Source organism: Ranitomeya variabilis, chromosome 3, assembly GCF_051348905.1.
Source record: "Ranitomeya variabilis isolate aRanVar5 chromosome 3, aRanVar5.hap1, whole genome shotgun sequence".
Taxonomy (NCBI): domain Eukaryota; kingdom Metazoa; phylum Chordata; class Amphibia; order Anura; family Dendrobatidae; genus Ranitomeya; species Ranitomeya variabilis.
This window is the reverse complement of record NC_135234.1, coordinates 506,994,305-507,020,700: the sequence shown is the minus strand read 5'-3', so window position 1 is coordinate 507,020,700 and position 26,396 is coordinate 506,994,305. Positions and strand designations below refer to the sequence as shown.

At 44.5% G+C, this 26,396-nt stretch overlaps 2 protein-coding genes across 2 annotated transcripts in view; one reads left to right on the top strand and one right to left on the bottom strand.

Annotated features, from left to right (window-relative positions):
* The window catches only part of GABRA5 (gamma-aminobutyric acid type A receptor subunit alpha5), a 413,237-nt gene that overhangs the window by 98,455 nt on the left and 288,386 nt on the right, over positions 1-26,396 (bottom strand). Inside the window, exon 8 of the mRNA XM_077296876.1 lies at positions 10,394-10,546. Coding sequence (XP_077152991.1) covers positions 10,394-10,546 — 153 coding nt within the window. The remainder of the gene's footprint in view (positions 1-10,393; positions 10,547-26,396) is intronic.
* GABRB3 (gamma-aminobutyric acid type A receptor subunit beta3) overlaps positions 10,992-26,396 on the top strand; it is an 820,257-nt gene continuing 804,852 nt past the window's right edge. The window contains exon 1 of the mRNA XM_077296875.1: positions 10,992-11,073. Coding sequence (XP_077152990.1) covers positions 11,060-11,073 — 14 coding nt within the window. The 5' untranslated portion in view covers positions 10,992-11,059. The remainder of the gene's footprint in view (positions 11,074-26,396) is intronic.

The window sequence follows — 26,396 nt, the reverse complement described above, 5'->3', positions numbered from 1 at the left end:
AAAGAATTAAAATAAAAAATATGGATATACTCACCCGTCCGGCGGCCCCTGGACCTTACCGATTGTAACCGGCAGCCTCCGTTCCTAAGAATGAGGAGTTTAGGACCCTCGATGACGTTGCGGCTTGTGATTGGTCGCGTGAGCGGTCACATGAGCGGCATGCGACCAATCACAAGCCGCGACGTCATCAAGGGTCCTAAACTCCTCATTCTTAGGAACGGAGGCTGCCGGTTACAATCGGTAAGGTCCAGGGGCCGCCGGACGGGTGACTATATCCATATTTTTTATTTTAATTCTTTATTTTTTACATGAATATGGATCCCAGGGCCTGAAGGAGAGTCTCCTCTCCTCCAGACCCTGGGAATCATACACTGGGAACTTCGATTCCGATTTCCGATACCACAAAAATATCGGAACTCGGTATCAGAATTCCGATACCGCAAGTATCGGCCGATACCCAATACTTGCGGTATCGGAATGCTCAACATTACTTATGACCATGTGATATTTTAGTTTTCATTTTTAATACATTTTCAAAAATTACTACATTTCTGTATTTTTCAGTCAAGATGGGGTGCAGAGTGTATATTAATAAGAAAAAAAATGAACTTTTTTGATTTGACCAAGTGACTGCAGTGAAACAAAGTGAAAAATTTTATGGGGTGTGAATACTTTCCATACCCACTGTATGCCATCCATCCTGGTATATATGTCCCTTATTCTACCTGGGTGCCATCCTGGTAAAAATATATCCCCCATCCTATGATATATGTTCATTATCCTAGGCCCTATCCTGGTATATATACAGTTTTGCTCAAAAGTTTACATACTTCGGCAGAATTTTTGCTTTCTTGATCTTTTTTCAGAGAATATGAATGATAACACCAAAACATTTTCTCCACTCATGGTCAGTGGTTGAGTGAAGCCATTTATTGTCAAATTACTGTGTTTTCTCTTTTTAAATCATAATGACAACCCAAAACATTCAAATGACCCTGATCAAAAGTTTAGATACCCCATTTCTTAGTACCATGCATTGCCCCCTCTAACATCAATGATAGCTTGAAGTCTTTTGTGGAAGTTGTGGATGAGGTTCTTTTTTTCTGAGATGGTAAAGATGCCCACTCTTCTTGGCAAAAAGCCTCCAGTTCCTGTAAATTCCTGGGCTGTCTAGCATGAACTGCGCACTTGAGATCTTCCCAGAGTGACTCAATGATATTGAGGACAGGAGACTGAGATGGCCACTCCCGAAACTTCACTTTGTTCTGCTGTAGCCAATGACAGGTCGACTTGGCCTTGTGTTTTGGATCATTGTCATGTTGGAACGTCCAAGTATGTCCCAAGAGCAGCTTCCGGGATGATGATTGCAAATTTGCCTCCGGTATTTGCTGGTAACATGCTGCGTTCATCTTTCCTTCACGTTTGACCAAGTTTCCTGTGTTTTTGTAGCTCACACATCCCCAAAACATCAGCGATCCACCTCTGTGCTTTACAGTAGGAATGGCGTTACTTTCACCTTAGGCCTTGTTAACCTCTCTCCAAATGTAATGTTTATGGTTGTGGCCAAAAAGGTCAATTTTGGTCTCATCACTCAAAATTGCCATGTTCCAGAAGTTTTGAGGCTTGTCTCTGTGCAGTTTTGTGTATTGTAGGTGAGATACTTTGTGGCATTTGCGCAGTAATAACTTTCTTCTGGTGACTTGACCATTTTTTTTTATTGTCTCCAGATTGTGCATCTTGAAACAGCCGCATTGCTAGTTTTCAGAGAGTTCAGTATTTCAGCTGATGCTATTTGTGGGTTTTTCTTTGGTTCCTGAACAATTTTCCTGGCAGCTGTGGACAAATTTTTGTTGGTCTACCTGACAATGGTTTTGTATTTACAGAGACCCTGATTTTCTATTTGTTAATCACAGTTTGAATGCTGCTTACTGCCATTATCAATTCCATGGATATCTTTTTGTATCCCTTTCCTGTTTTATACAGTTCAACTACATTTTCCCATAGATCCGTTGACAATTTTTTTGCTTTCCCCATGACTCACAATCCAGAAACATCAGTAGCTGGATGAAAGAAGCAAGAGTCTGTCTGGATCCCAGAAACCCACTCAGATTTATGCACACACACTGATTACAAGCAAACAGGCCACAGGTGAGGAAGTTACCTTTAGTAGTCAGTCAAACCCATTTGTGTCAACTTCTGTGCATGTTATCGGGCCAAAATCACCAGGGTATGTAAACTTTTTATCAGGGTCATTTGGATGTTTTGGGTTGTCATTATGATTGAAAAAGAGAATACGCAGTAGTTTGACAATAAATGGCTTCATCCAACCACTAACAACGAGTGTAGAAAAGGTTTTGGTGTTATCATTCATAGTCTCTGAAAAAGGCCAAGAAAGCAAAAATTCTGCAGGGGTATGTAAACTTTTGAGCACAACTGTATATCCCCATCCATCCTTGTAATATATCTTTTATTCTGGTATATATCCCTTATCATGGAGCCCATCGTAATATGGCCTTTATCCTGATATATATCATGTATCCTGGGCCCTATTCTGGTAATATGTCCCTTATCCTGGTATATGTGCCCAATCCTGCCGCTGTTCTTTAATGCATAGATAAAAATCTACTCAACTCTCATCTGCTCCCACACCACGCGGTGTCCACTTCTGAAGCCAGTCGCTGAATTCAGCGTGCAAGCAATAGGAACGCATGATGTAACTGTCATACACCCTGTCACGTGCACGCCGATGTCAGCTGCTGGCATCTGATTGGCCATCAGCTCGTATTGCCGCACAGGGACCCAGCGGGTCTGTGCATAGCAATACATATCAACTGGATGTTTGGAAAAGCCATGGACCGGGGTAGGCTCCCCAGGATACAGGGAAACCATGGACAAGGAAAGAAGTAATCACTAAACTTATCTAATGAAGTTTTACTGTTAAACACAGACTAAGTGAGCTTCTACCAACCAACTAAATGCAATAGGCTAATTCACCCACACCAGGTCAGAACTGACAGGGACCACAGTACTGTGTCACTCAGTAGGCACGGAAATGTTGACTACGTTACTATAATTTACCTAGTTGTGCACCCGTCTAGCACGGCTATCCAGCATTTAGCTGGAAAACTGGAACAATCAAATGAATGCCAGGGGTGGCCTATTGGTGATGCAGCACAGTAGCTTACAAACCTAACAAAATGACTCTAAACCAACTAGGTAGAACCTAGAAGTTATTGAATTATACACCATTGTGTTCAATATAAAGACTTTGTGAATGCAATGGACTGCTCATCCAAACACTTCTCTATAATCTGGTAGATTCCCCTTACTGTTATAATTTCTGTAAGTCACAAGTGGTTCAGCAAACTGAGTCTGATGGGCACTGATGCATTTAAGTGCCTGTATCTGCCTGTCTGACTTTGGCACCAAAATAACTGTGTTTGCGTTCATGCTCCAACTGTAATTTTCTTGGTGGGAATGAGCACAGGACTTACCGACCTGTGTCTAGTCATTGTGTCATTGCAGAGATGAGCCTGCCTGGACGACTGCTGTTTGACCAAAAGATGCTGAGCTTCTAACCAGTGCATTGTATCACAGCCTACTTGCAGGAGGGCCCACCAGCAAGTCACAGATGTTGAATCCTAGGGATCTTGGCTTTGCTGCTTCCTGTGGACATTGTCACTTCAAACTTCTCACCTGACAGTGAAACTGGAACAGGATGGTATCCTCTGTTACCTGGTGCGGTCTTTTTCTGCCTGGAAAACCCAACTCTGCTGATGGTGCTCGACAGAGAAGTCACCTGTCCTCCTACTTCCAGATCTCACCTCCCTCTCCCAAGATGGCCAGTGAACCAACCCCTTCCTGCCAGGCACTTCCTCCCAATTGCTGGCTCCATTCGATTCTGTCCAAATTGCAGTACAAACCAGCAGAACAGAGCCAATTTAACATACCATATGTCTCTGCCAACAGAATAGCTGTTTCTATGTCTCCTCTCAGAACTATGTAACTGTGAATACAAATCCTGCACAAACTACTTTAAGCCAGACTTATCTAGTAGTGATGAGCGTGTGTGCTCGTTACTTGAGATTTCCCGAGCATGCTCGGATGTTCTCCAAGTATTTGGGTGTGCTCGGCGATTTAGTTTGTGTCACCGCAGCTGCATGATTTGCAGCTGCTAGACAGCCTGTACATGCAGAGATTGCCTGTTTGTTAGGGAATCCCCACATGCATTCAGGCGGTCTAGCAGCCGCAAGTCATGCAGCTGCGTCGACACAAACTAAATCTCTGAGCACATCCAAATATTTGGAGAACACCCGTGCATGCTCGGGAAATCTCGAGTAATGAGTATACTCGGCCATCACTGTTATCTAGCCTTTACAAGGGAAATAGTGGCCTCCTGTGGCTGGTGATTAGCACTGCAGGCAATAATTTATTCAACGTCCATGAACATTCCTAATAAAATAGAACACCTGCTGCAAATTATATGCAAAAGGTTAATAGTAGGTGATGGTCAGAGGCATATTCCCTTTCACCTCACATGTGTCCGAGTACACACAGCCAGTTGAAGTATCTGCTGGTGTCGGCAGGCCACTAACTCGCCGGGCCCGATTGCGGTTGCGACCTCTGCTACCATGGTCATTATGCCCTTGCCTGTTAATCTCTGAATCTGCAAAGAATATTCTTAAATGTGTAATTATGTTTCAGCTTAGCTTACTAATAGAATTTAGTACACCCAGAGCATTTCGCAAGCATAAAGAAACACTGTAGTATTTCCACCTATCAAACATTTATGGTAGATACTTCTGATATTCTGTAAATTTCGCAGAAGGCAATACATCCTTTAATTTTCATTGCGGCCGATGGGAATGGTTCAGCATGTTAATGTGGCTCTTGGACCAAAAATGGTTTTGCATCCCTGCTGTATGCCACCAGTTTTATACTTTTGTCCAATTCCAACGGAAAGGAATTGTGGTATACTCCATCAGATATTGTACTATGAAACATTCTTTCCTAGAGACATTGTAGCCCCCAAATGTTGGTAATGACTGAATAGGTATATCTAAAGCCATCCACAACCTGTCTCCTCCATACATCTGTGACATGGTCTCCCGGTACTTTCCTGCACGCAACCTCCGATCCTCACAAGATCTCCTTCTCTACTCCCCTCTTATTTCCTCTTCCCACAATCGTATACAAGATTTCTCTCACGCATCACCCCTACTCTGGAACCCTCTACCACAACACATCAGACTCTCACCTACCATCGAAACCTTCAAAAAGAACCTGAAGACTCACCTCTTCCGGCAAGCCCACAACCTGCAGTAATCACTGATCGACCAAACCACTGCACGACCAGCTCTATCCTCTCCTACTGTATTCTCACCCATCCCTTGTAGATTGTGAGCCTTTGCGGGCAGGGTCCTTTCTCCTCCTGTACCAGTTGTGACTTGTATTGTTTAAGATTATTGTACCTGTTTTTATTATGTACACCCCTCCTCACATGTAAAGTGCATCGCCCCAGAGTACTGGTCGTTGCAGTACTGATGCTCCGCCGCTAAGGGGGGCTATGGTGCATCTGATGGCACTGAAGGAGTTCACCTGACCAGGTATCACAGACACAATACACTTCACAGTCTGGCCTCCAGGGGGAGCTAAGGGCACTATGAATTAGGCCACTCCTCACAATCTGGTAAAACTGGGGGTTAGGTAGGAAGTTAGTTAGAAGCTGACTGGGTTGGAACCAGGCAACATCCTGTGGCAGAGGGTGTTGCAGGGGAAGATTCAGGGGGGTCCCTGTCAGGGGTGGGATCCTGACAGAGGCCTAGCGAACAGAAAGAACGTTACGGGACCGCGCCTGCACTTCGTTGCGGCGGTACCCCAAGAAAGGACAAGAAGCGAGGTTTATTGTGCTGAGTGAGAAACGAGATCAACGCAACAAGGAGAAACACCAGTAGGAGTCATGCTGTAAGTCGAGGCAACATCCTACTGAGGCGCGCAGCCGGTGGCCGGAACGCCGAGGAAGTATAGAGCTCCAGGCCTTACTTCAAACCTACGGCAGGACAGTCAGTTATAGGCTGGCTGTCTCACTCAAATCACCTAAGAAGACATAGGGGGCAACATTTGGAGAGGGGCGACTCTAGGGTCCCGGAAGACCTCCGAGCCTACCCGTCATACGGGTGCGTCCTAGCCATATCATCTGGGGGACGAAGCAGAACATCATAATCGAGTTGTGAGGGAACTTCAGAAACAGACACAACAGTTGTGGGGACTATCCCGTAAGCACAGCAGGGGAGGACCACAACACACAAGCGCTAGAAGGTAGACACAGATTTCCACCTGCAAAGGGAACCCTGGAGGTGCCATCGGACCGGCCGGACTTGCGCAGCCCGGTTAACCGTATTCCGGACTGAGGATCCTGAAGCCTTCAGTAAAGAGGTAAAGAGACTGCAACCTGGTGTCCTCATTATTTACTGCGACCTGCACCGCACCACCACATCATCACCATCCACACCTTTCATTGGACGCCCCTCAGCAGGGTCATGGACCGGGTCTAGCCACCGTGACAACCCCAGAACAGAGACTCAGAGGCCCTGCGGCAGTGGGGGCGCTCCAACTTGGCGTCGCGAACAGGGTCTACTTGGGCCTGGGGAGTCGGGTCATGTGTGCCTTGGAACTGTGATTTATTGTGCTTAGACTGTGACTTATTGCGAAGACTGTGGATTGCCATCTGCCGCCAAAACCAGCCGCCATTACAGCGCTGAGGGGGGCGCGGGAGAAGAAGAGGGGCGTGGAGTGGGCGTGGACCAGCTGAAGAGCGCAAAAGACAATGGCCGCCCAGTCTAAATATTTCTGTACCTTGAGGATGTGTCCGTCAGCAGCCGAGATCCGCCTCCTGATTCTCAATGGTGGGCAGAGGCAGAGAAAACGAAACCGCCCACGAAGGAGAGAGCGGGAAAAAGACCAGGAAGTGACCCACGTGGAGGACGTCATGACCAGTCGCTCAGACCAGGAATGCGGGGTCGGAGCCGAGGACTCCCCCAGCCACCCGGACGAGCACAGTGGTCAGCTCTCCGCGATTGGGACCGGCCTCCTGCAGATTGAAATGGAAGGCCTGATCGAACAACTCCTCCAGCTGCGGATGGAGGCGCCGGTGGAGGACCTTCCAACGCCTGACCCTGCGTCGCTGCCGGAACTCCAGCCGACGTTCCCATCTAGCGGAGCCGACCAAGGAGGAGGGGCCTGCACAGACTGGTGAGTCCGCCGACCCTGTCCCGCTGGCTGAGGGTCTGTTGATAGGCCCCGTCACGGCACCCCCTCTCCCTGGGACCCATAGACTCCAGCGTCTGTTACCATGGGAGGAGACAACGTGTATGGAACACTTCCTGAAAGCCCTGATTCCACCAACCACCTTGCTGTGTGAGGTCCATGCGGAGCGCACAGTGTGCCGCTGGGTGAACCCAGGATCCAACCTCATGGGGTTCCCCGGGGTGAAGACACAGGAAGGGGAGATGGTGCAGGCCCTGAACTGGAAGAATACCAGGCCCAGCTGGAACAGCAGTGGGAGGAGAAGGAAAAGGCGTACCATGCCAGGCTAGAGGCCCACCACCAAAAAGACTTGGCGGTCAAGGACCGGGCCCGCAAGGACCCCGCCGCCCACCAGGCCCCGCGCAGGCAGGGCGCCGTCGTTGCCTTCAAGCTCCGCAGAGGCTGGGGCTTTATAAAAGAGCCGGGCCTGTACGCCGAAGTCTTCGTCAACCGGCGGGATGTGGAGTCTCATCTTAGAGAAGGCCATCCAGACCGGGATCTCTACCCGGGGGACGAAGTCACTTACACCCGGCATTTTGGGGAAAAGGAGTGGTTCGCCCTGAATGTCCATAAGAAGCGAAACCCCATGACACCCCCGACTAAGGTGCCGGTGAAGCTGGCCCCCGTAGCGAAGGCGCCCCCTTGTGGTCAGCCCACGATCATCACCAAGACCACCGTGGTCACTCCAACGTGCACCATTGTCAAAACCACGACCTGCAGCATCGTCACCTCGACCACCATTGTGGCCAAGGAGGCGCCTCTTCAGGCGGTCGGTGCCCCTGCTGCCCCAGAGCTGAAGACAGTGGGTACGCAGACCCCCAGATGGGACAACAAACCCCCTTACGCAGTACCAGGCGGCGGGCAATATCCAAAGGGGTTGCCTCCGCCGGTGCTGCCTCCTGAGTGGTTCAAGTAAATGTCCTAATATTTTGAACATGTAAATAGTTAACTGTTTGTCTTTTTGCTGTTTTGCTGCTACAACCCGTATGGGGTTAGTCGGTGAGTCCTCCTAGGAGCCATACAGAGATGGCTCAGTGATCTTGAACTGAGAGAAGGTTGATAAGTTCTATACTGTGTATAGTAGCAGAAAGGCAGTAGGCCCGGGCAGAAAGGGGCATTCCTGCAATAGAACGAGAGGCAGTAGGCCTGGGGCAGAAAGACAGGCGGTCCTGCAGATGTAAAGATGGAAAATGAAGAAAAGTTGATTAGCCTTATAGTGTTTTATAAGAAGGTCTTTAGTGGATTCAGTGTGTACGTCCTTAAAGACAACGTTAAATTATTGTTCAAAAATTTGCACTTAGTAGAATACCCGGTTGGGTAAGAAAAAGTTATTTATAGTATGTTATTTAAAGTATTTAACCATGTTTGTAACATTCAAGTGTCCTCACCTCCCATAAAGGGAAGCTCTATTCAAATTTACTTATTGTTATTGCATTTCAAAATTGTATGTCTTTTTGCTGACATGTATTGTTGTTTTCTTCCCAGTCCAGGAGTACTGGATTTAACCGGGGGGGAGTGCAGCGCCCCAGAGTCCTGGTCATTGCAGTACTGATGCTCCGCCGCTAAGGGGGCTATGGTGCGTCTGATGGCACTGAAGGAGTTCACCTGAGCAGGTATCACAGACACCAATACACTTCACAGTCTGGTCTCCAGGGGGAGCTAAGGGCACTATGTATTAGGCCACTCCTCACAACTTGGTAAAACTGGGGGTTAGGTAGGAAGTTAGTTAGAAGCTGACTGGGTTGGAACCAGGCAACATCCTGTGGCAGAGGGTGTTGCAGGGGAAGATTCAGGGGGGTCCTTGTCAGGGGTGGGATCCTGACAGCGGCCTAGCGAACAGAAAGAACGTTACGGGACCGCGCCTGCACTTCGTTGTGGTGGTACCCCAAGAAAGGACAAGAAGCAAGGTTTATTGTGCTGAGTGAGAAACGAGATCAACACAACAAGGAGAAACACCAGTAGGAGTCGTGCTGTAAGTCGAGGCAACATCCTACTGAGGCGCGCAGCCGGTGGCCGGAACGCCGAGGAAGTATAGAGCTCCAGGCCTTACTTCAAACCTACGGTAGGACAGTCAGTTATAGGCTGGCTGTCTCACTCAAATCACCTAAGAAGACATAGGGGGCAACATTTGGAGAGAGGCGACTCTAGGGTCCCGGAAGACCTCCGAGCCTACCCGTCATACGGGTGCGTCCTAGCCATATCATCTGGGGGACGAAGCAGAACATCATAATTGAGTTGTGAGGGAACTTCAGAAACAGACAAAACAGTTGTGGGGACTATCCCGTAAGCACAGCAGGGGAGGACCACAACACACAAGCGCTAGAAGGTAGGCACAGATTTCCACCTGCAAAGGGAACCCTGGAGGCGCCATCGGACCGGCCGGACTTGCGCAGCCCGGTTAACCATATTCCGGACTGAGGATCCTGAAGCCTTCAGTAAAGAGGTAAAGAGACTGCAACCTGGTGTCCTCGTTATTTACTGCGAGCTGCACCGCACCACCACAACATCATCACCATCCACACCTTTCATTGGACGCCCAGCAGGGTCACGGACCGGGTCTAGCCACCGTGACAACCCCAGAACAGAGACTCAGAGGCCCGGTACCAGGTACCCCTCGGCCCTGCGGCAGTGGGGGCGCTCCATAAAGCGCCATGGAATAAATGGTGCTATAATAATAAATAATAAATAATAATAATAATAATTTGTCATTCCCTGACAACATGCAGTTATAGGCAGTTTTGTTAGTTTTCTTTTAAAGCTAGTTTTTTTTAATCACATCATGCTCAAAAAGTCACCATTTTTCCAATTTTCATACAGCATGCCCTATCTTCATTGTGGAACAATAAAGACATGTTTTTTTTTCTTTTCTAAAAGAAAACATCCATCCTCTAACACCATAATCCTTGTAGTATTAGCGAATGCTCCCAGATGGTGAGCTGTTTTGAACTGATAGGTCTGCTTTAAGTACAAAGGAAAATTTAATGAGAAGTACAATTAAATACACTAAAATATATCAAATATATAATTCAGCAACAAGTGCCAGTTACTATATAATATTATGTCTTCCTAAGGATGACTTTACACTTACCAAATACTGTTCGAGCAGGAACCGATTCTCTGTTTAACCAAAATGACACCTGGGATAATATGACGGTCATTATACACGGCAGATAGGTCTGGATAACAAAATAGCCAATTTTTCTTTTTAAATGGAAGTGTGCAGTCATCACTGTGTATTCACCTAGGAAGGAATGAGAGATACATAGTAAGATGTCCAGTCCAAATTACTACAAATACTATAAATACATTGCAAACAATTCTGGGTACAAGGAACACAACAACAAATGAGAAGTCAGAACGTAGAAAAGTGATTACTGAGAGCATGATGAGGTCTAGAAAATCCATTGATGACTGATGCTTTCCCTGTGCAAAATCGGATTTTTGTATTTTACTAATCCCTGGTTACAATCTGTGTCCTGCTCTTTGTCATGCATCCTGCAATCAGAATCCTCCCAGCCCAGATGGACTGTATATGGGCTGCACTACCCACTGCGCTGGGCACACAGCACTCACTAGTTCTGGGTACAGGATTCAGCACCAGTGCAACCAGGGCACACTGCAGCCCTAACTTTTTTGGCACTTACTTCGTTTGGATACTCAAGACATGTCTTATTGCATCGTTGACCTTTTCTCTCTGCTGTTCCTTCTACAAGTCAGGGGAGAATTACCATTTATTTCCGAAAACAACGCGGCCATGATGGTGAACTGGTGAGCTGACATTTTGTTTCATCATTTTATAGAGAAATCATAGTGTCATTACTATTGTATGTTTGAAAAATTTCCAAAAGTAGACTCTTTTATTGAATCCATATTATATATGGGTCTAATCTGCTGGATTCATAGTATACACATGACCTTTTTTTGCAGGCTGATACAAACTGTTATAATTGTGGATATTGTAATGTTCTTGCTGCACTTATTTATAGACCAACTGCGCTATGGTCACTGGAAGTATAGAAAGAATAAGTATAATACTCCCTGAGTATCGGATATGGCGGGCAACAGCATCTTTTATTTTTAACACTATCATATCCAGAGTGTAAAGCTTAGAGGGGACAATGATACCATTACGTGTTGATCATGTATTATATATGAAACAAGCATTTATGTGACCTGAGGGCACGTGCTGTCAGGATTCCTACTCCTCCTTCTCCCCCAGCATACAATCAGATCAGCCGAGGGAAGCACGGAGCTACCAGAGCAGCAAGCTTTTAAGAGGCGATCAGCACGTGTCCCATCCGGATTAAACCTTTCTTTTCATCTAATGCTTACACATCTGGCGGTTGTGTCTGCATACACTGAGGTACCCCGGCTGCGTGGGCTCCTCAGCTGACACTTATCTCATCCTTATTGGGATGACGTATGCTGGAGATCTTGTGGCTTTAATTGAGAGAACTTCGAAAACCTCTGGATTTGATTGATTTTAAGATTTTTTTATTTTTAAGGTTGCTTAAAGCAAACCATATGAAGCGCACATCACACAGGGTAATTTCACAGTGTTCAACTGCTGCAGTTTCTATTTACTTCAGTCTTTGCACTTTTGGCATTATTTATTGATTTTACTCGCTAATATAACACCATTAATTCCACAGCACCTTACATAAATTATCATCACTGTCCCCATTGGGGCTTATAATCTAGATTCCCTATCAATATGTCTTTGGCGTGTGGGGGGAACCGCATGCAAACCCGAGAACATACAAACTCCTAGCAGATTTTGACCTTGGTGGGATGTGAACCCAGGATCCGTGTGCTGCCAGGCTGCAGTGCTAACCACTGAGCTGCATTATGACCAAAGACCTTACAATTTATGCCCAATTGCTGATCTTTTACTATTGGACTGATGGGAGGACGATGAATGGCTTTTTATATAACATCTGTATACATTATTTACTGTATACATTATATGGACGGTAAAACGCAGAATGTGTGTCTTACTATTGCATATCAGCTGGCATATGCTATCACTTTTTAAGTAATTTCTACATCCTTGGTTAAAGCATAAACTTTATTAAAATTGCAAAAAAATCTACATATAACAAAATAATATCAATCTGGTCACAACTCTTTTGCAGTATTTTTACCGTTGCCAAGAGTACCCCTCAACATCTGAGCCAGAATTCACATGTAGATTATCTCATTAACCAGATTCATAATAGTATACAGTCTGTTTGTTAGAAACAAATACAGTTCTTTTGATTAGATAAAATAGAGAAATGGTTATTCCTTCATAAATCACCAGCATTTGGATGTACTATAAGCAAGGACTTATGCAAAACGTTCCAATGCACAAAGATTTAAACAGATTATCATTCAGAGCGAGGATAAATCCGACACAACAAGGATCAACTGCCAAAGTGCATATAATAGTTCAATTACTGATTAAAATTGCTTATACAGACATACAGTGTATATACTGTATATGTATCTATAATTCAATTTACACATATATACAGAGGCAAAGATATTGATTGCAATTATTGCAGTTGACTTGTGGGCAATTACGGCATTTATTTTCTGTTGCAATTTTTTATGGCACAAATAGTGCCCCATTCCGTGATAATGCGCCCCTTGTACCCCCTCATCGTAATAAAGTCCCTTTGGTCACCCTTATAGTGTTACACAGTAAGGATGCCTCCTTAGTGCCTCTTTGCTTTCATAGTAATTTCCCCTTAGTGCTCCCCACACATTAGTGATGACCTCTTAGCACCCACGATAGAGTAGCTTATTCCTTACACACTATATATACTAAGATACCCGATAGTACTTCTCCACAATATTGTTTACCCTAAAAATATAACTAATGATAAGTCAGGAACTCAAACAACTGAACAGAGGCATCAGCCAAAGGAAATATATTGGTCCTTTGTGACTAAAGGCATCTGACAAATGAGATAGGGACTACAGTATACAGTGAGGGTCTTGGTTAGAAGCAACAAGTGGGAGCTCAGAAAACATTATAAATGCAGAGGATCAGAAAAGAAAGATTTAGCATAAAGCGTTTTGTAGTTATAGTATACATGCAAACTTCCATCAATCACAGCTCAACCTGTCCTCATTGTACTGTCTATGCACTGGTGGACCCAGACAAAGAGGGCCCCATGTGCAAGAACAATATATGGGCTCCTTATTATGCACAATTCCACCTGCTTTGGAGGTAAAAATTAGCCAATTAGCCCATTAACTCTTGGATCCCTGCACAGCCACACAGATTACACTAGTGATATCTTCACCCATGTGTCTAGGCCCTGAGGATAAAAGTACTGTTAAAAGTGATATCAGATGGCCGACAAATAGTGGTGCGCGCACCCCAACTTGATTGGGTTCAGTGGGTTCAGCCGATTAAGTAAAAAAAATTCAGTTCAGATATCGGACCGGTACCTGACCCGAACCTGAACATGGACCTGAAACCCAGTCAGATTGATGGTGGGCCCGACCATCCATTGACAGCACAGCAAAAAGGATTGTGGAGTCGGTAAGCCAAACTCCTGACTCCGATTGACCCTGACTCCTCAATATCCCTGACTTCTGACTCCAACCCCGGCTCCTTACTCCACAGCACTGCATCATTACTGAGCATGTACAGCACAGATTCATCTCAACTAAAATCCTAGATCCTTAGATCAGGAACAGAACAGACATTTTAGAACTTTCCCAAATTATTATGAAAACATTTAAAGCACATCCTGCATTGTACTACTGTACCCAATTTATTATATATTTTAGGAGTCGGACCATTTTATAACGACTCCAACTCCTACTTCACCAAAATGAACACCGACTCGGACTATACGACTCTGACTACACAGCCTTGGCGGCAAACACTGCCTCAGACTGGCGGTAAGATCATTATTGTCAGTCAGAGAGCTGCGGTTCATATGACAGCCAGCAGCTGTGACAGGTGGTAAAAAGTTTACCTCCGGTCTCAGAGGCGTTGGCTAATGAGAGAGAACTACTCCCATCAGCCTATGTCTGCTGACGCTAATAACAGCAAAACCAGGTGCCACTGATGGCAATATTCATCAGCTAGTGTCTGCACTATAAATAAATTAATTTAAAAAAATGACGTTGGGTCTGTTCTATTTTTGATAACCAGCATGGCAAACTGACAACTTATGTTAACATTGCTAGCACCTTACTTACACTACTGACACCTTATACAACACCTTTCCTCTGACAATTCAGAGTCCAGCCCAGTGGAAGAATATGGCTTCTATACCAAATGAGTGACATGTAACAGTGAGTGTAACAATTTTCATTCAAGGTTGATATCCCTGTGTATAGTATCTCATTTATGATGGTTGAAGAAGGTAAGTTGCGTAATGAAGAATCCTTCCCCTGGGTGGACCCAGGAAGAACAAAATTATGTTCCAACTCATCCCCAAAGCTGAAATGTATATCATCAGTAGAGTTGAGCGAATATCTTCGGATTCGGTCACCAAACCTAAATTTGCCATATTCGTGGTTTTGATTTGATGATCGATTCCAAACATATTTGTGCATTTTTACTACTATTGTCCACAGACCTTCAGCTGTGTTCGGCGAATTTTGCAAATACAATATTCACCACCGATCATAATCGGAACCGAATTTTGAAAAATTTGCTCAACTCTAATCATCAGAAGACTATTCCTCTTAGAGTGACACAAGTTAGGGACCCAAGCCAATTGGATTTGTATTTCCAATTTGACTCATGTTCCTTGGAGCCGAAAAAAAATTACTTTTTTTAAAGAACACTATTAAGTATAGGACTTTCCTGCTTTTTTCTCCTATTTGCTTTTATACATGTTTTTGCGCATTTTATGTATGTCTATTTTTTCCTTATGTTTTATATTTGTCAAGCACTGTATCTTTTTTTTAATAAAGAATAAAACTTTCCTAGTTCTGCAATGTTGCGTTAAAGAGCCTAAGCATCTCTGTACAGACTAAGTGCTAGTTTAAGGGTACAGACTGTGCTGCCCTAATCCTGAAGACAACAATCGCGTAATGTGAATAGTGTCATGTGCCTCTATGTGCAATATGATAAGATGTAGTACAAGTATTAATTAATACAATACAATGAATACAATACAATACATTGGGGCTAGGACAGAGCCTTGTGATACTTGAAACATTTTTCCAATTGGATGTGCAACCATTTACACCACTCTTTGAGAATGATCAGAGATCCAGTTATGAATCCATCTAACCGTAACCTTGTCAATCCCATATTCGGTAATTTTTTCAATAAGGATAATATCATATACTATATCAAATTCTTTGCTGAAGTCGAGATACAGTAACAACCAAAAGTTTTGCTTTTTATTTTAACCCCTTAATGACCGCCGATACGCCTTTTAACGGCGGTAGTTAAGGGTACTTAAACCACAGCACCGTTAATTAATGGCGCTGTATAAAAAGTGTATAGCACCCCCAGAGTCAGATTTTCTCCAGGGTCTCGGTTGCTGGAGGTAGCCCAGACCCCAGAGAACATGATTCGGGTCGGTTTTTACTGACCCACGGGTTGCGATCACCAGTATTAACCGTATACCAGCGACCACAAAAAAAAGTCAGATGTGCCATTTAATTTCTCTGTCCTCCGATGTGATCGCACATCAAAGGAGAGGTGCTCCACATGCTTCCCCCCATGGGCGCCACCATCTTCACCTGGGAAGAAAATGGCAGGATCATGTGCAGTGCACCCGCCGACATCTGCCGGCCAACACCCAGCAGATCTTGGGGTCTCAGCTGCCGGGGGTAGATGAGACCTTAAAGAACATGATTCGGGTCAGTTTTTACAGACCCCGGGTTGTGATCACCGGTAATAACCATATAGCGGCGACCACAAAAAAAAAAAGTCTGATCTGCTATTTAATTTCTCTGTCCTCCGATGTGATCGCACATCAAAGGACAGAAAAATAGGGTCCCCGATCCCCCAGGATCCTGGTACTCCTCGGCTCCTGCTTTGCCTCATGGGTGCTGCCATCTTTTTCTGGGAAGAAAATAATGGGTGCATGCGCAACGCGCCTGCCGAGATCTGCAGGCTGGCACCCGGCAATAGAAAGATTTTTCCTATTGGTTCATTTTTGTCACTGTGATAGACCCTATCACAGTGATAAAAAAAGTAAGTAAACCTGTTGTGAATTTGGATTCTGGGCTCCCCCGGTGGCCGCTTGTGGAATTGGACTTGTCATCCTCTTTCCTGTTTCACCTGGTTCCATCAGTAGTGGGTGTCGCTATTTAAGCTCATTTCTCTGGTGGTTTCTTGCCGGTCAACAATGTTATCTGATGCCTCTCAGTGCTTGTTCCTGCTTCTAGACTACTACTAGATAAGTTGGACTTTTGTCCATGTTTTGTTTTGCCTATTTGTTCCAGTTCACAGCTGAAGTTTTGTTACTGTGTCTGGAAAGCTCTCGTTGATCAGGGATTGCTACTCTGGCGTTATGAGTTAATGCCAGAGTTTAAGGTAATCTCTGGATGGTGTTTTGTTAGTGTTTTTCTGCTGACCATGAAAGTATACTATCTGTCTTCTGCTATCTAGTAAGCGGACCTCAAATTTGCTAAGACTATTTTCCTGCTGCGTTTGTTGTTTCATCTGAACTCACCGTCATTATATGTGGGGGGCTACTGTCTTCTTTGGAATATTTCTCTAGAGGTGAGCCAGGTCTTATATTTCCCTCTGCTAGCTATTTAGGTCTTAGGCCAGAGCTGGGCATCTAGCGATAAATAGGAAATGCTACCTGGCTATTTCTAGTTGCGCGGCAGGCTTAGTTCATGGTCAGTATAGTTCCATCTTCCGAGAGCTTGTCCCTCTATAGGCTTGCTATGATCTCTGCCTGCAGAGATCATGACAGTTTGACCGGCCCTTAAAGTGTTAAAGACCCAGGTTGAGAAAGGAGAGTTATAAGAAGTCTGCTGGAATTTTTTTTTTTTTTTTTTTTCCTCCAGTCTGCCTTGCTGCAGTCTTTTTTCTCTCTCTCCTCCTAATCTCTGTATGGCTCTGTGTGCACCTGACAATAATGGATCTCCAGAGTGTAACTGCGGGTTTGAATAATCTCATCACGAAAGTACAAAATTTACAAGATTTTGTGGTACATGCTCCGGTATCTGAGCCGAGAATTCCTTTGCCGGAGTTCTTCACAGGGAATAGAGCTAGCTTCCAGAATTTCCGAAATAATTGTAAGCTTTATTTGTCCCTGAAGTCTCGTTCAGCTGGAGACCCTGCTCAGCAGGTTAGGATTGTGATTTCCTTGCTCAGGGGTGACCCTCAAGATTGGGCCTTCTCATTGCTAGCAGGGGATCCTGCGTTACGCGATGTGGATGCGTTTTTTCTGGCCTTGGGCTTGCTTTATGAGGAACCTCATTTGGAACTTCAGGCAGAAAAAACTTTGATGGCACTATCTCAGGGGCAAGACGAAGCTGAAGTTTTCTGCCAAAAATTCCGTAAATGGTCTGTGCTTACTCAGTGGAATGAGTGCGCCTTGGCGGCAACTTTCAGAGAAGGTCTCTCTGATGCCGTTAAGGATGTTATGGTGGGGTTCCCTGTGCCTGCAGGTCTGAATGAGTCCATGACAATGGCTATTCAGATTGATAGGCGCCTGCGGGAGCGCAAACCGGTGCACCATCTGGCGGTGTCTATGGAAAAGACGCCAGAAAGTATGCAGTGTGATAGAATTCTGTCCAGGAGCGAGCGACAGAATTTTAGACGGAAGAATGGATTGTGTTTCTATTGTGGGGATTCTACTCATGTTATATCAGCATGCTCTAGGCGTACAAAGAAGCTTGATAAGTCTGTTTCCATTGGCACCATTCAGTCTAAGTTTATTTTGTCTGTAACCCTGATTTGCTCTTTGTCATCCATTGCCACGGACGCCTATGTTGACTCTGGCGCCGCTCTGAGTCTTATGGATTGGTCCTTTGCCAATCGTTGTGGTTTTGATTTAGAGCCTTTGGAGACTCTTATTCCTCTGAAGGGGATTGACTCCACCCCATTGGCTAATAATAAACCACAATACTGGACACAAGTAACCATGCGTATCAATCCGGATCACCAGGAGATTGTTCGTTTCCTGGTGCTGAATAATTTACATGACGATTTGGTACTGGGATTGCCATGGTTGCAGTCTCACAACCCAGTCTTGGACTGGAGAGCAATGTCTGTGTTGAGCTGGGGATGTAAGGGTATTCATGGGGACTTACCTTTGGTTTCTATTTCGTCGTCCATTCCCTCTGAAGTCCCTGAGTTCCTCTCTGATTATCAAGATGTCTTTGACGAACCCAAGCTTGGGTCGTTACCTCCGCACCGTGAGTGCGATTGTGCCATAGATTTGATACCGGGTTGTAAATATCCCAAGGGTCGTTTGTTTAATCTGTCTGTGCCGGAACATGCTGCTATGCGGGAATATATAAAGGAGTCTTTGGAAAAGGGACATATTCGTCCATCTTCTTCTCCCTTGGGAGCTGGGTTTTTCTTTGTCTCAAAAAAAGACGGCTCTTTGAGACCATGTATTGATTATCGGCTTCTGAATAAGATCACTGTTAAGTATCAATACCCATTGCCATTGCTTACTGATTTGTTTGCTCGTATAGAGGGTGCTAAGTGGTTCTCTAAAATTGATCTTCGTGGGGCGTATAATTTGGTGCGGATCAGGCAGGGGGATGAGTGGAAGACCGCATTTAATACGCCCGAGGGCCACTTTGAGTATTTGGTCATGCCTTTCGGTCTTTCTAATGCCCCTTCAGTTTTCCAGTCTTTTATGCATGATATTTTCCGCGATTTTCTGGATAAATTTATGATAATATATCTGGATGATATTCTGATTTTTTCTGATGACTGGGACTCTCATGTCCAGCAGGTTAGGAGAGTTTTTCAGGTTCTGCGGTCTAATTCTTTATGTGTGAAGGGGTCTAAGTGCGTTTTTGGGGTCCAGAAAATTTCCTTTTTGGGGTATATTTTTTCTCCCTCTTCCATTGAGATGGATCCCGTCAAGGTGCAAGCTATTTGTGACTGGACTCAGCCCTCCTCTCTTAAGGGTCTTCAGAGATTTTTGGGCTTTGCCAACTTTTACCGCCGATTTATTGCTGGTTTTTCGGATGTCGTTAAACCACTGACTGATTTGACCAGACAAGGCGCTGATGTTGCTAATTGGTCCCCTCATGCTGTAGAGGCCTTTCAGGAGCTTAAGCGCCGTTTTGCCTCTGCCCCTGTGTTGCGTCAGCCTGATGTGAATCTGCCTTTTCAGGTTGAGGTTGACGCTTCGGAGATCGGAGCTGGGGCAGTGTTGTCGCAGAAAGGTTCCGACTGCTCCGTCATTAGGCCTTGTGCCTTCTTTTCTCGCAAATTTTCGCCCGCAGAGCGGAATTATGATGTTGGGAATCGGGAGCTTTTGGCCATGAAGTGGGCGTTTGAGGAGTGGCGCCATTGGCTCGAGGGGGCTAGGCATCAGGTGGTGGTATTGACTGACCACAAAAATTTGATTTATCTTGAGACTGCCAGACGCCTGAATCCTAGACAGGCGCGCTGGTCTTTATTTTTTTCTCGCTTTAATTTTGTGGTGTCATACCTACCGGGTTCTAAGAATGTTAAGGCAGATGCCCTTTCTAGGAGTTTTGACCCGGACTCTCCTGGTAATTCTGAACCCACAGGTATCCTTAGGGAGGGAGTAATTTTGTCGGCCGTTTCTCCTGATCTGCGGCGGTCCTTGCAAGAGTTTCAGGCGGATAGACCGGATCGTTGTCCGCCTGATAGACTGTTTGTTCCGGATGATTGGACCAGCAGAGTCATCTCTGAGGTACATTCTTCTGCATTGGCAGGTCATCCCGGAATTTTTGGTACCAGGGATTTGGTGGCAAGATCCTTCTGGTGGCCTTCCCTGTCACGAGATGTGCGAGTCTTTGTGCAGTCATGTGACGTTTGTGCTCGGGCCAAGTCTTGTAGTTCTCGGGCTAGCGGACTGCTGTTGCCCTTGCCTATTCCTAAGAGGCCTTGGACACACATCTCGATGGATTTTATTTCAGATCTGCCTGTTTCCCAGAAGATGTCTGTCATCTGGGTGGTCTGTGACCGTTTCTCTAAAATGGTCCATTTGGTTCCTCTGCCCAAGTTGCCTTCTTCTTCTGAGTTGGTTCCTCTGTTTTTTCAGAATGTTGTCCGATTGCACGGTATCCCTGAGAATATTGTTTCTGACAGAGGTACCCAATTTGTGTCTAGATTTTGGCGGGCATTCTGTGCTAGGATGGGCATAGATTTGTCTTTTTCATCTGCTTTTCACCCTCAGACTAATGGCCAGACCGAGCGGACTAATCAGACCCTGGAGACATATCTGAGGTGTTTTGTCTCTGCTGACCAGGATGATTGGGTTGCTTTTTTGCCATTGGCAGAGTTCGCCCTCAATAATCGGGCCAGCTCTTCCACCTTGGTGTCCCCGTTTTTCTGTAATTCGGGGTTTCACCCTCGATTTTCCTCCGGTCAGGTGGAATCCTCGGATTGTCCTGGAGTGGATGCGGTGGTGGAGAGATTGCATCACATCTGGGGGCAGGTTATGGACAATTTGAAGTTGTCCCAGGAGAAGACTCAGCGTTTTGCCAACCGTCATCGTCGTGTTGGTTCTCGGCTTTGTGTTGGAGATTTGGTGTGGTTGTCTTCTCGTTTTGTCCCTATGAGGGTCTCTTCTCCTAAGTTTAAACCTCGGTTCATCGGCCCTTATAGAATATTGGAGATTCTTAATCCTGTTTCTTTCCGTTTGGACCTCCCTGCGTCCTTTTCCATTCATAACGTTTTTCATCGGTCGTTATTGCGCAGGTATGAGGTACCTGTGGTACCTTCAGTTGAGCCTCCTGCTCCGGTGTTGGTTGAGGGTGAGTTGGAGTACGTTGTGGAGAAAATTTTGGACTCTCGTGTTTCCAGACGGAGACTCCAGTATCTGGTCAACTGGAAGGGTTACGGCCAGGAGGATAATTCTTGGGTCAATGCATCTGATGTTCATGCTTCTGATCTTGTTCGTGCCTTCCATAGGGCTCATCCTGGTCGCCCTGGTGGGTCTGGTGAGGGTTCGGTGCCCCCTCCTTGAGGGGGGGGTACTGTTGTGAATTTGGATTCTGGGCTCCCCCGGTGGCCGCTTGTGGAATTGGACTTGTCATCCTCTTTCCTGTTTCACCTGGTTCCATCAGTAGTGGGTGTCGCTATTTAAGCTCATTTCTCTGGTGGTTTCTTGCCGGTCAACAATGTTATCTGATGCCTCTCAGTGCTTGTTCCTGCTTCTAGACTACTACTAGATAAGTTGGACTTTTGTCCATGTTTTGTTTTGCCTATTTGTTCCAGTTCACAGCTGAAGTTTTGTTACTGTGTCTGGAAAGCTCTCGTTGATCAGGGATTGCTACTCTGGCGTTATGAGTTAATGCCAGAGTTTAAGGTAATCTCTGGATGGTGTTTTGTTAGTGTTTTTCTGCTGACCATGAAAGTATACTATCTGTCTTCTGCTATCTAGTAAGCGGACCTCAAATTTGCTAAGACTATTTTCCTGCTGCGTTTGTTGTTTCATCTGAACTCACCGTCATTATATGTGGGGGGCTACTGTCTTCTTTGGAATATTTCTCTAGAGGTGAGCCAGGTCTTATATTTCCCTCTGCTAGCTATTTAGGTCTTAGGCCAGAGCTGGGCATCTAGCGATAAATAGGAAATGCTACCTGGCTATTTCTAGTTGCGCGGCAGGCTTAGTTCATGGTCAGTATAGTTCCATCTTCCGAGAGCTTGTCCCTCTATAGGCTTGCTATGATCTCTGCCTGCAGAGATCATGACATAAACCCCTCTTTATCACCCCCTTAGTTAAGAAAAAATAATAAAATAAAGAAAATGTATTGATTTCCATTTTCCAATTAGGGTTACAGTTGGGCTAAAGTGAGTTGGGTTAAAGTTAGGGTTAGGGTTGGGGCTAAAGCTAGGGTTAGAGTTGGGATTAAGGTTAGAGTTGAGATTAGGGTTAGGGTTGGGATTAGGGTTAGGTTTGCGATTAGGGTTAGGTTTGGATTAGGGTTAGGGTTGAGATTAGGGTTAGGGTTGGGATTAGGGTTAGGTTTGGGATTCGGGTTAGGTTTGGGATTAGGGTTAAGTTTGGGATTAAGGTTATGTTAGGGTTGGGATTAGGGTTAGGGGTGTATTGGGATTAGGGTTGGGATTAGGGATAGGCTTGTGGTTAGAGTTATGGTTATGGTTGGGATTAGGGTTAAGGGTGTGTTGGGATTAGGGCTGGAATTAGAATTGGGAGGTTTCCACTGTTTAGGTACATCAGGGGGTCTCCAAACGCGACATGGCGCCACCATTGATTCCAGCCAATTTTGTGTTCCAAAAGTCAAATGATGCTCCCTCCCTTCTGCAATTAAAGAGTCACAGTCTGGCTTCACTTTAACTTCAACTTCTTTACTCAACATAGCATCATCCAGGGCACAATCAATCTCAACAATTGGTAATGCTTTCCCTTGCCTCTTCTCTCTGCCGCTAAGCCTGTCCCTAGGACGGATCGTATCCTCCGGTCCCTCAGTGCCCTCAATGTCCAGAATTTTTGCTTCTCGTGGGGGTATTCTCTGCCATTTTGCCCCTGTCCTTAGAATAGTGGCCCACGCAAAAATCTGCCACATGTTGGATAACTTGCTCCCGTTCTGCTTAGCCTTCTTCCTCAACTGCAGTCCCACTGATACCGCATCGCTAGCACTGCTGCTGCTGTACTCTCTTCTGTGCTCTGGCTCACTGGATGCTAACTGCTGGGCCCACTCTTCTTACAATTTGTTGCCCTGGGCTTGCCAGCCCTGTGAGCTACACGGGTACTCAGCCCCAACTAACCAAAACCGGGAAGACCTCACTATCTTATCCCACCGTGCCCCTCCTACAATTAACTATTCACTATCTTAACTACTTTGAAGCTATAAGGCTAATCATGCAATGCCCCAATCTAGTGGCCATCCCGGGACACTGCACTTTCCCTATACCACTATAATAAATATACAAAATACAGTTTAGCAAATGAGCAGAAATAATGCTTATAAATATACATTGTACTCCAAAGGTAATACACTGCAAGTGTAGCAATGCCTGTATACCCCAACTGTAATACACTTAAAAGTGTATCAGTACCATCGCGTATATACGTATTTTCAAATGTATACAGTCCATATGAATGATGCAAACATTTAAATACACTGAAAGGAGTTGGAGACAAAGTGCAATATTCACATTTCTTACACCCCCTTACACCCTCTCCCATGATTATGGTGTCGGGTGGCATAGTGTATGATAACAAAAACCTATTGTCTTCTTTCATGGTATACTAACAGCTCAGTATATTGATTTGACGATTTAAACAGTCTCATATCTATTTCTCCAAAGTGTCCCCAAAGCTGTTTTTCAGCAATGCCAGTCTGCAAGTAGCTTGTGCAATTGTGTCATTGATCGGCAATTACAAAGGGAGCAACCAGCAGAGGATCTTGATGATTTACTGCCCAAGTAGATTCATGATGGCGGGACATTCCTCAGGCAACCATTAATACCACAATTGATAGCACGCATCGGCATGTAAGTGCATGAAAATATTGTTTCCATATTGTCATTTGCATATCAGAAACATATCTATCAATCCTATGATTTCCATAATACTATAACATTTCTTTCTTGGTAATACAATTAGAATATTGAGGAGTTTATGTTTTAGATATGATTTACCTGTATTTACTATACTGTATATTCCCAGACAGCTCAAGATAAACTATTATTCTGTCCTAGAATGTAACATCTGCTAGCAGGAAAATCCCAATGCTACTGTATATAGACACAACTTTCACATCAGAGCATACAATATCTTAACAAAGGATGAGTCCACATTTACAAGTGACAAGAGTTGAACAAAAAGATTCACAGGACCCTAGTACAGTAGCCACGTCAATAGTTCATGGCTGCTAGGCCTTGTGAACCTCTTTCCAGCCTGCATCCCTAGTACCTTTTTTGATTATACAGACCAGTGTGACATCATAGATTATGTTGCACTTAGCCCACTAATCAGAAGTGGATCTGAGGATGTCCATAAGTAGGATGAAGTTTATAGAGTTTCTGGACCAGTGTACTGCAAATCTTTTTACTGAACTCTGCAAGTGACATAATTTTGCAGATTTTTTGGGGGCAGATTGAGCAAAATTTAAACAAAGTACAGATCAATGTTTGGGACATTCACAAAAACCCATTGATATAAAATAAGAAAAGCTCCTTGCAGATTTATGGGCGGAAGGAAAATTTTCAATTAAGGTGTTAGGAGTAGAGCTGTATTGATGTCTTGGCAATTTGCTATCAGACGACACTCAATCATGGATTCCTGTCACCAACATAATCTTTAGTTAATTTTGTGAAAAGTAAACCTCAAATCCTAAAATGCCATATGGCATCTCAATCACATTGAATGCACAGTGCATCTTGTCCTCATTAATCCCCTTAATGACTTATACATTATAGTTGATTTTTGGGGAGCAGTTACTGATAGAAGAAGATATGGCAATGTTATTCTAATGCACACGGATGACAAATATACAAGGAACCTATAAGGGGGAGCTCAGTTACCCTGACAATGTATCATGCTATATTATGAAAGGTTTCCGTGATGTTGCTCCAAATATTGTGAGTCATATTTTAGATGCTTCCTATTCTGTAAGACCACATAGCACTGAGTCATGTGGTTATCACAGATCGGTGCGATTCATGCAACACTGTACATGGATCAAAATCTAGAGAAGAGAAATAGAATTCCAAAATGTTTAGATTTATTTTGCTCCGTGTATAGCTATACAATTTGTTTCATGAAGTCATAAAATAAAGTTGTTACTTCCTAAAACCTCACTGCACAAGAACTATATAGTATTTACTGTCTTTTCTAATGCATACTGGTAAAGAAAAAGGATTTCCTACGTAATTTCCTTTTATATACCATACTTACCATGGGATAGATAATAGTCCAGCCAGAAATAGTCTTTCATTATCTCATTTATCTTTATTTGATGCTTCCCTTCACTCTGTGTGGCCTGCTGACTATTACAAATGTGTCTGTCCTCAATAACACAGAGGACTGAAACTGTATTTTCGATACAGATCAACAAAGAAGGACCATTAACAAGCTTGAGATAGAGAGATGGAGTCTGTGTACAAGATTAAGACCGGCAATAGAAGCAAAACTTCATGCTGGGATTCTGTGTTCAGTATTTATCAGTTTAATAGCGGCAGTATCAGAACTATTAACACTGAGACATGAGATTTCACAAGGGATGGCGTGCATTGACAGTAGCTCTGGGGTGCCTGCTTATTCCTTAATTGTTACATCCAATCGTTTTTTGGGAATAACTTTGAGTGTCCACTAATATTTATATACTGTACAATAGGGAAAAAAGTATTTAGTCAGCCACAAATTGTGCAAGTTCTCCCAATTAAAAAAAAAAATGAGAGAGGCTTGTAAATGACATCATAGGTAGACCACAACTATGAGTCTAAAATTGAGAAAACAAATCCAGAAAACCACATTGTCTGATTTGGCAAGATTTATTTTTCAAATTATGGTGGAAAATAAGTACTAGGTCATCAACAAAAGTTAATCTCAGTATTTTGTTATATATCCCTTGTTGGCAATGACAGAGGTCTGTAAGTCTTCACAAGGTTGGCACACACTCTTGGTGGTAAATTGGCCCATTCCTCCATGCAGATCTCCTCTAGAGCAGTGATGTTTGGGGTCTGTTGCTGGGCAACATGGACTTTCAACTCCCTCCAAAGGTTTTCTATCGGGTTGAGATCTGGAGACTGGCTAGGCCACTTCAGGACCTTCAAATTGTTCTTACGAAGCCACTCCTTCATTGTCCTGGCAGTGTGATTGGGATCATTATCATGCTGAAAGACCCATCCACATTTCATTTTCAATGCCCTTTCTGATGGAAGGAGGTTTACACTCAAAATCTAACGATACATGGATCCATTCATTCTTTCATGTACACGGATCAGTCGTCCTGGTCCCTTTGCAGAGAAACAGCCCAAA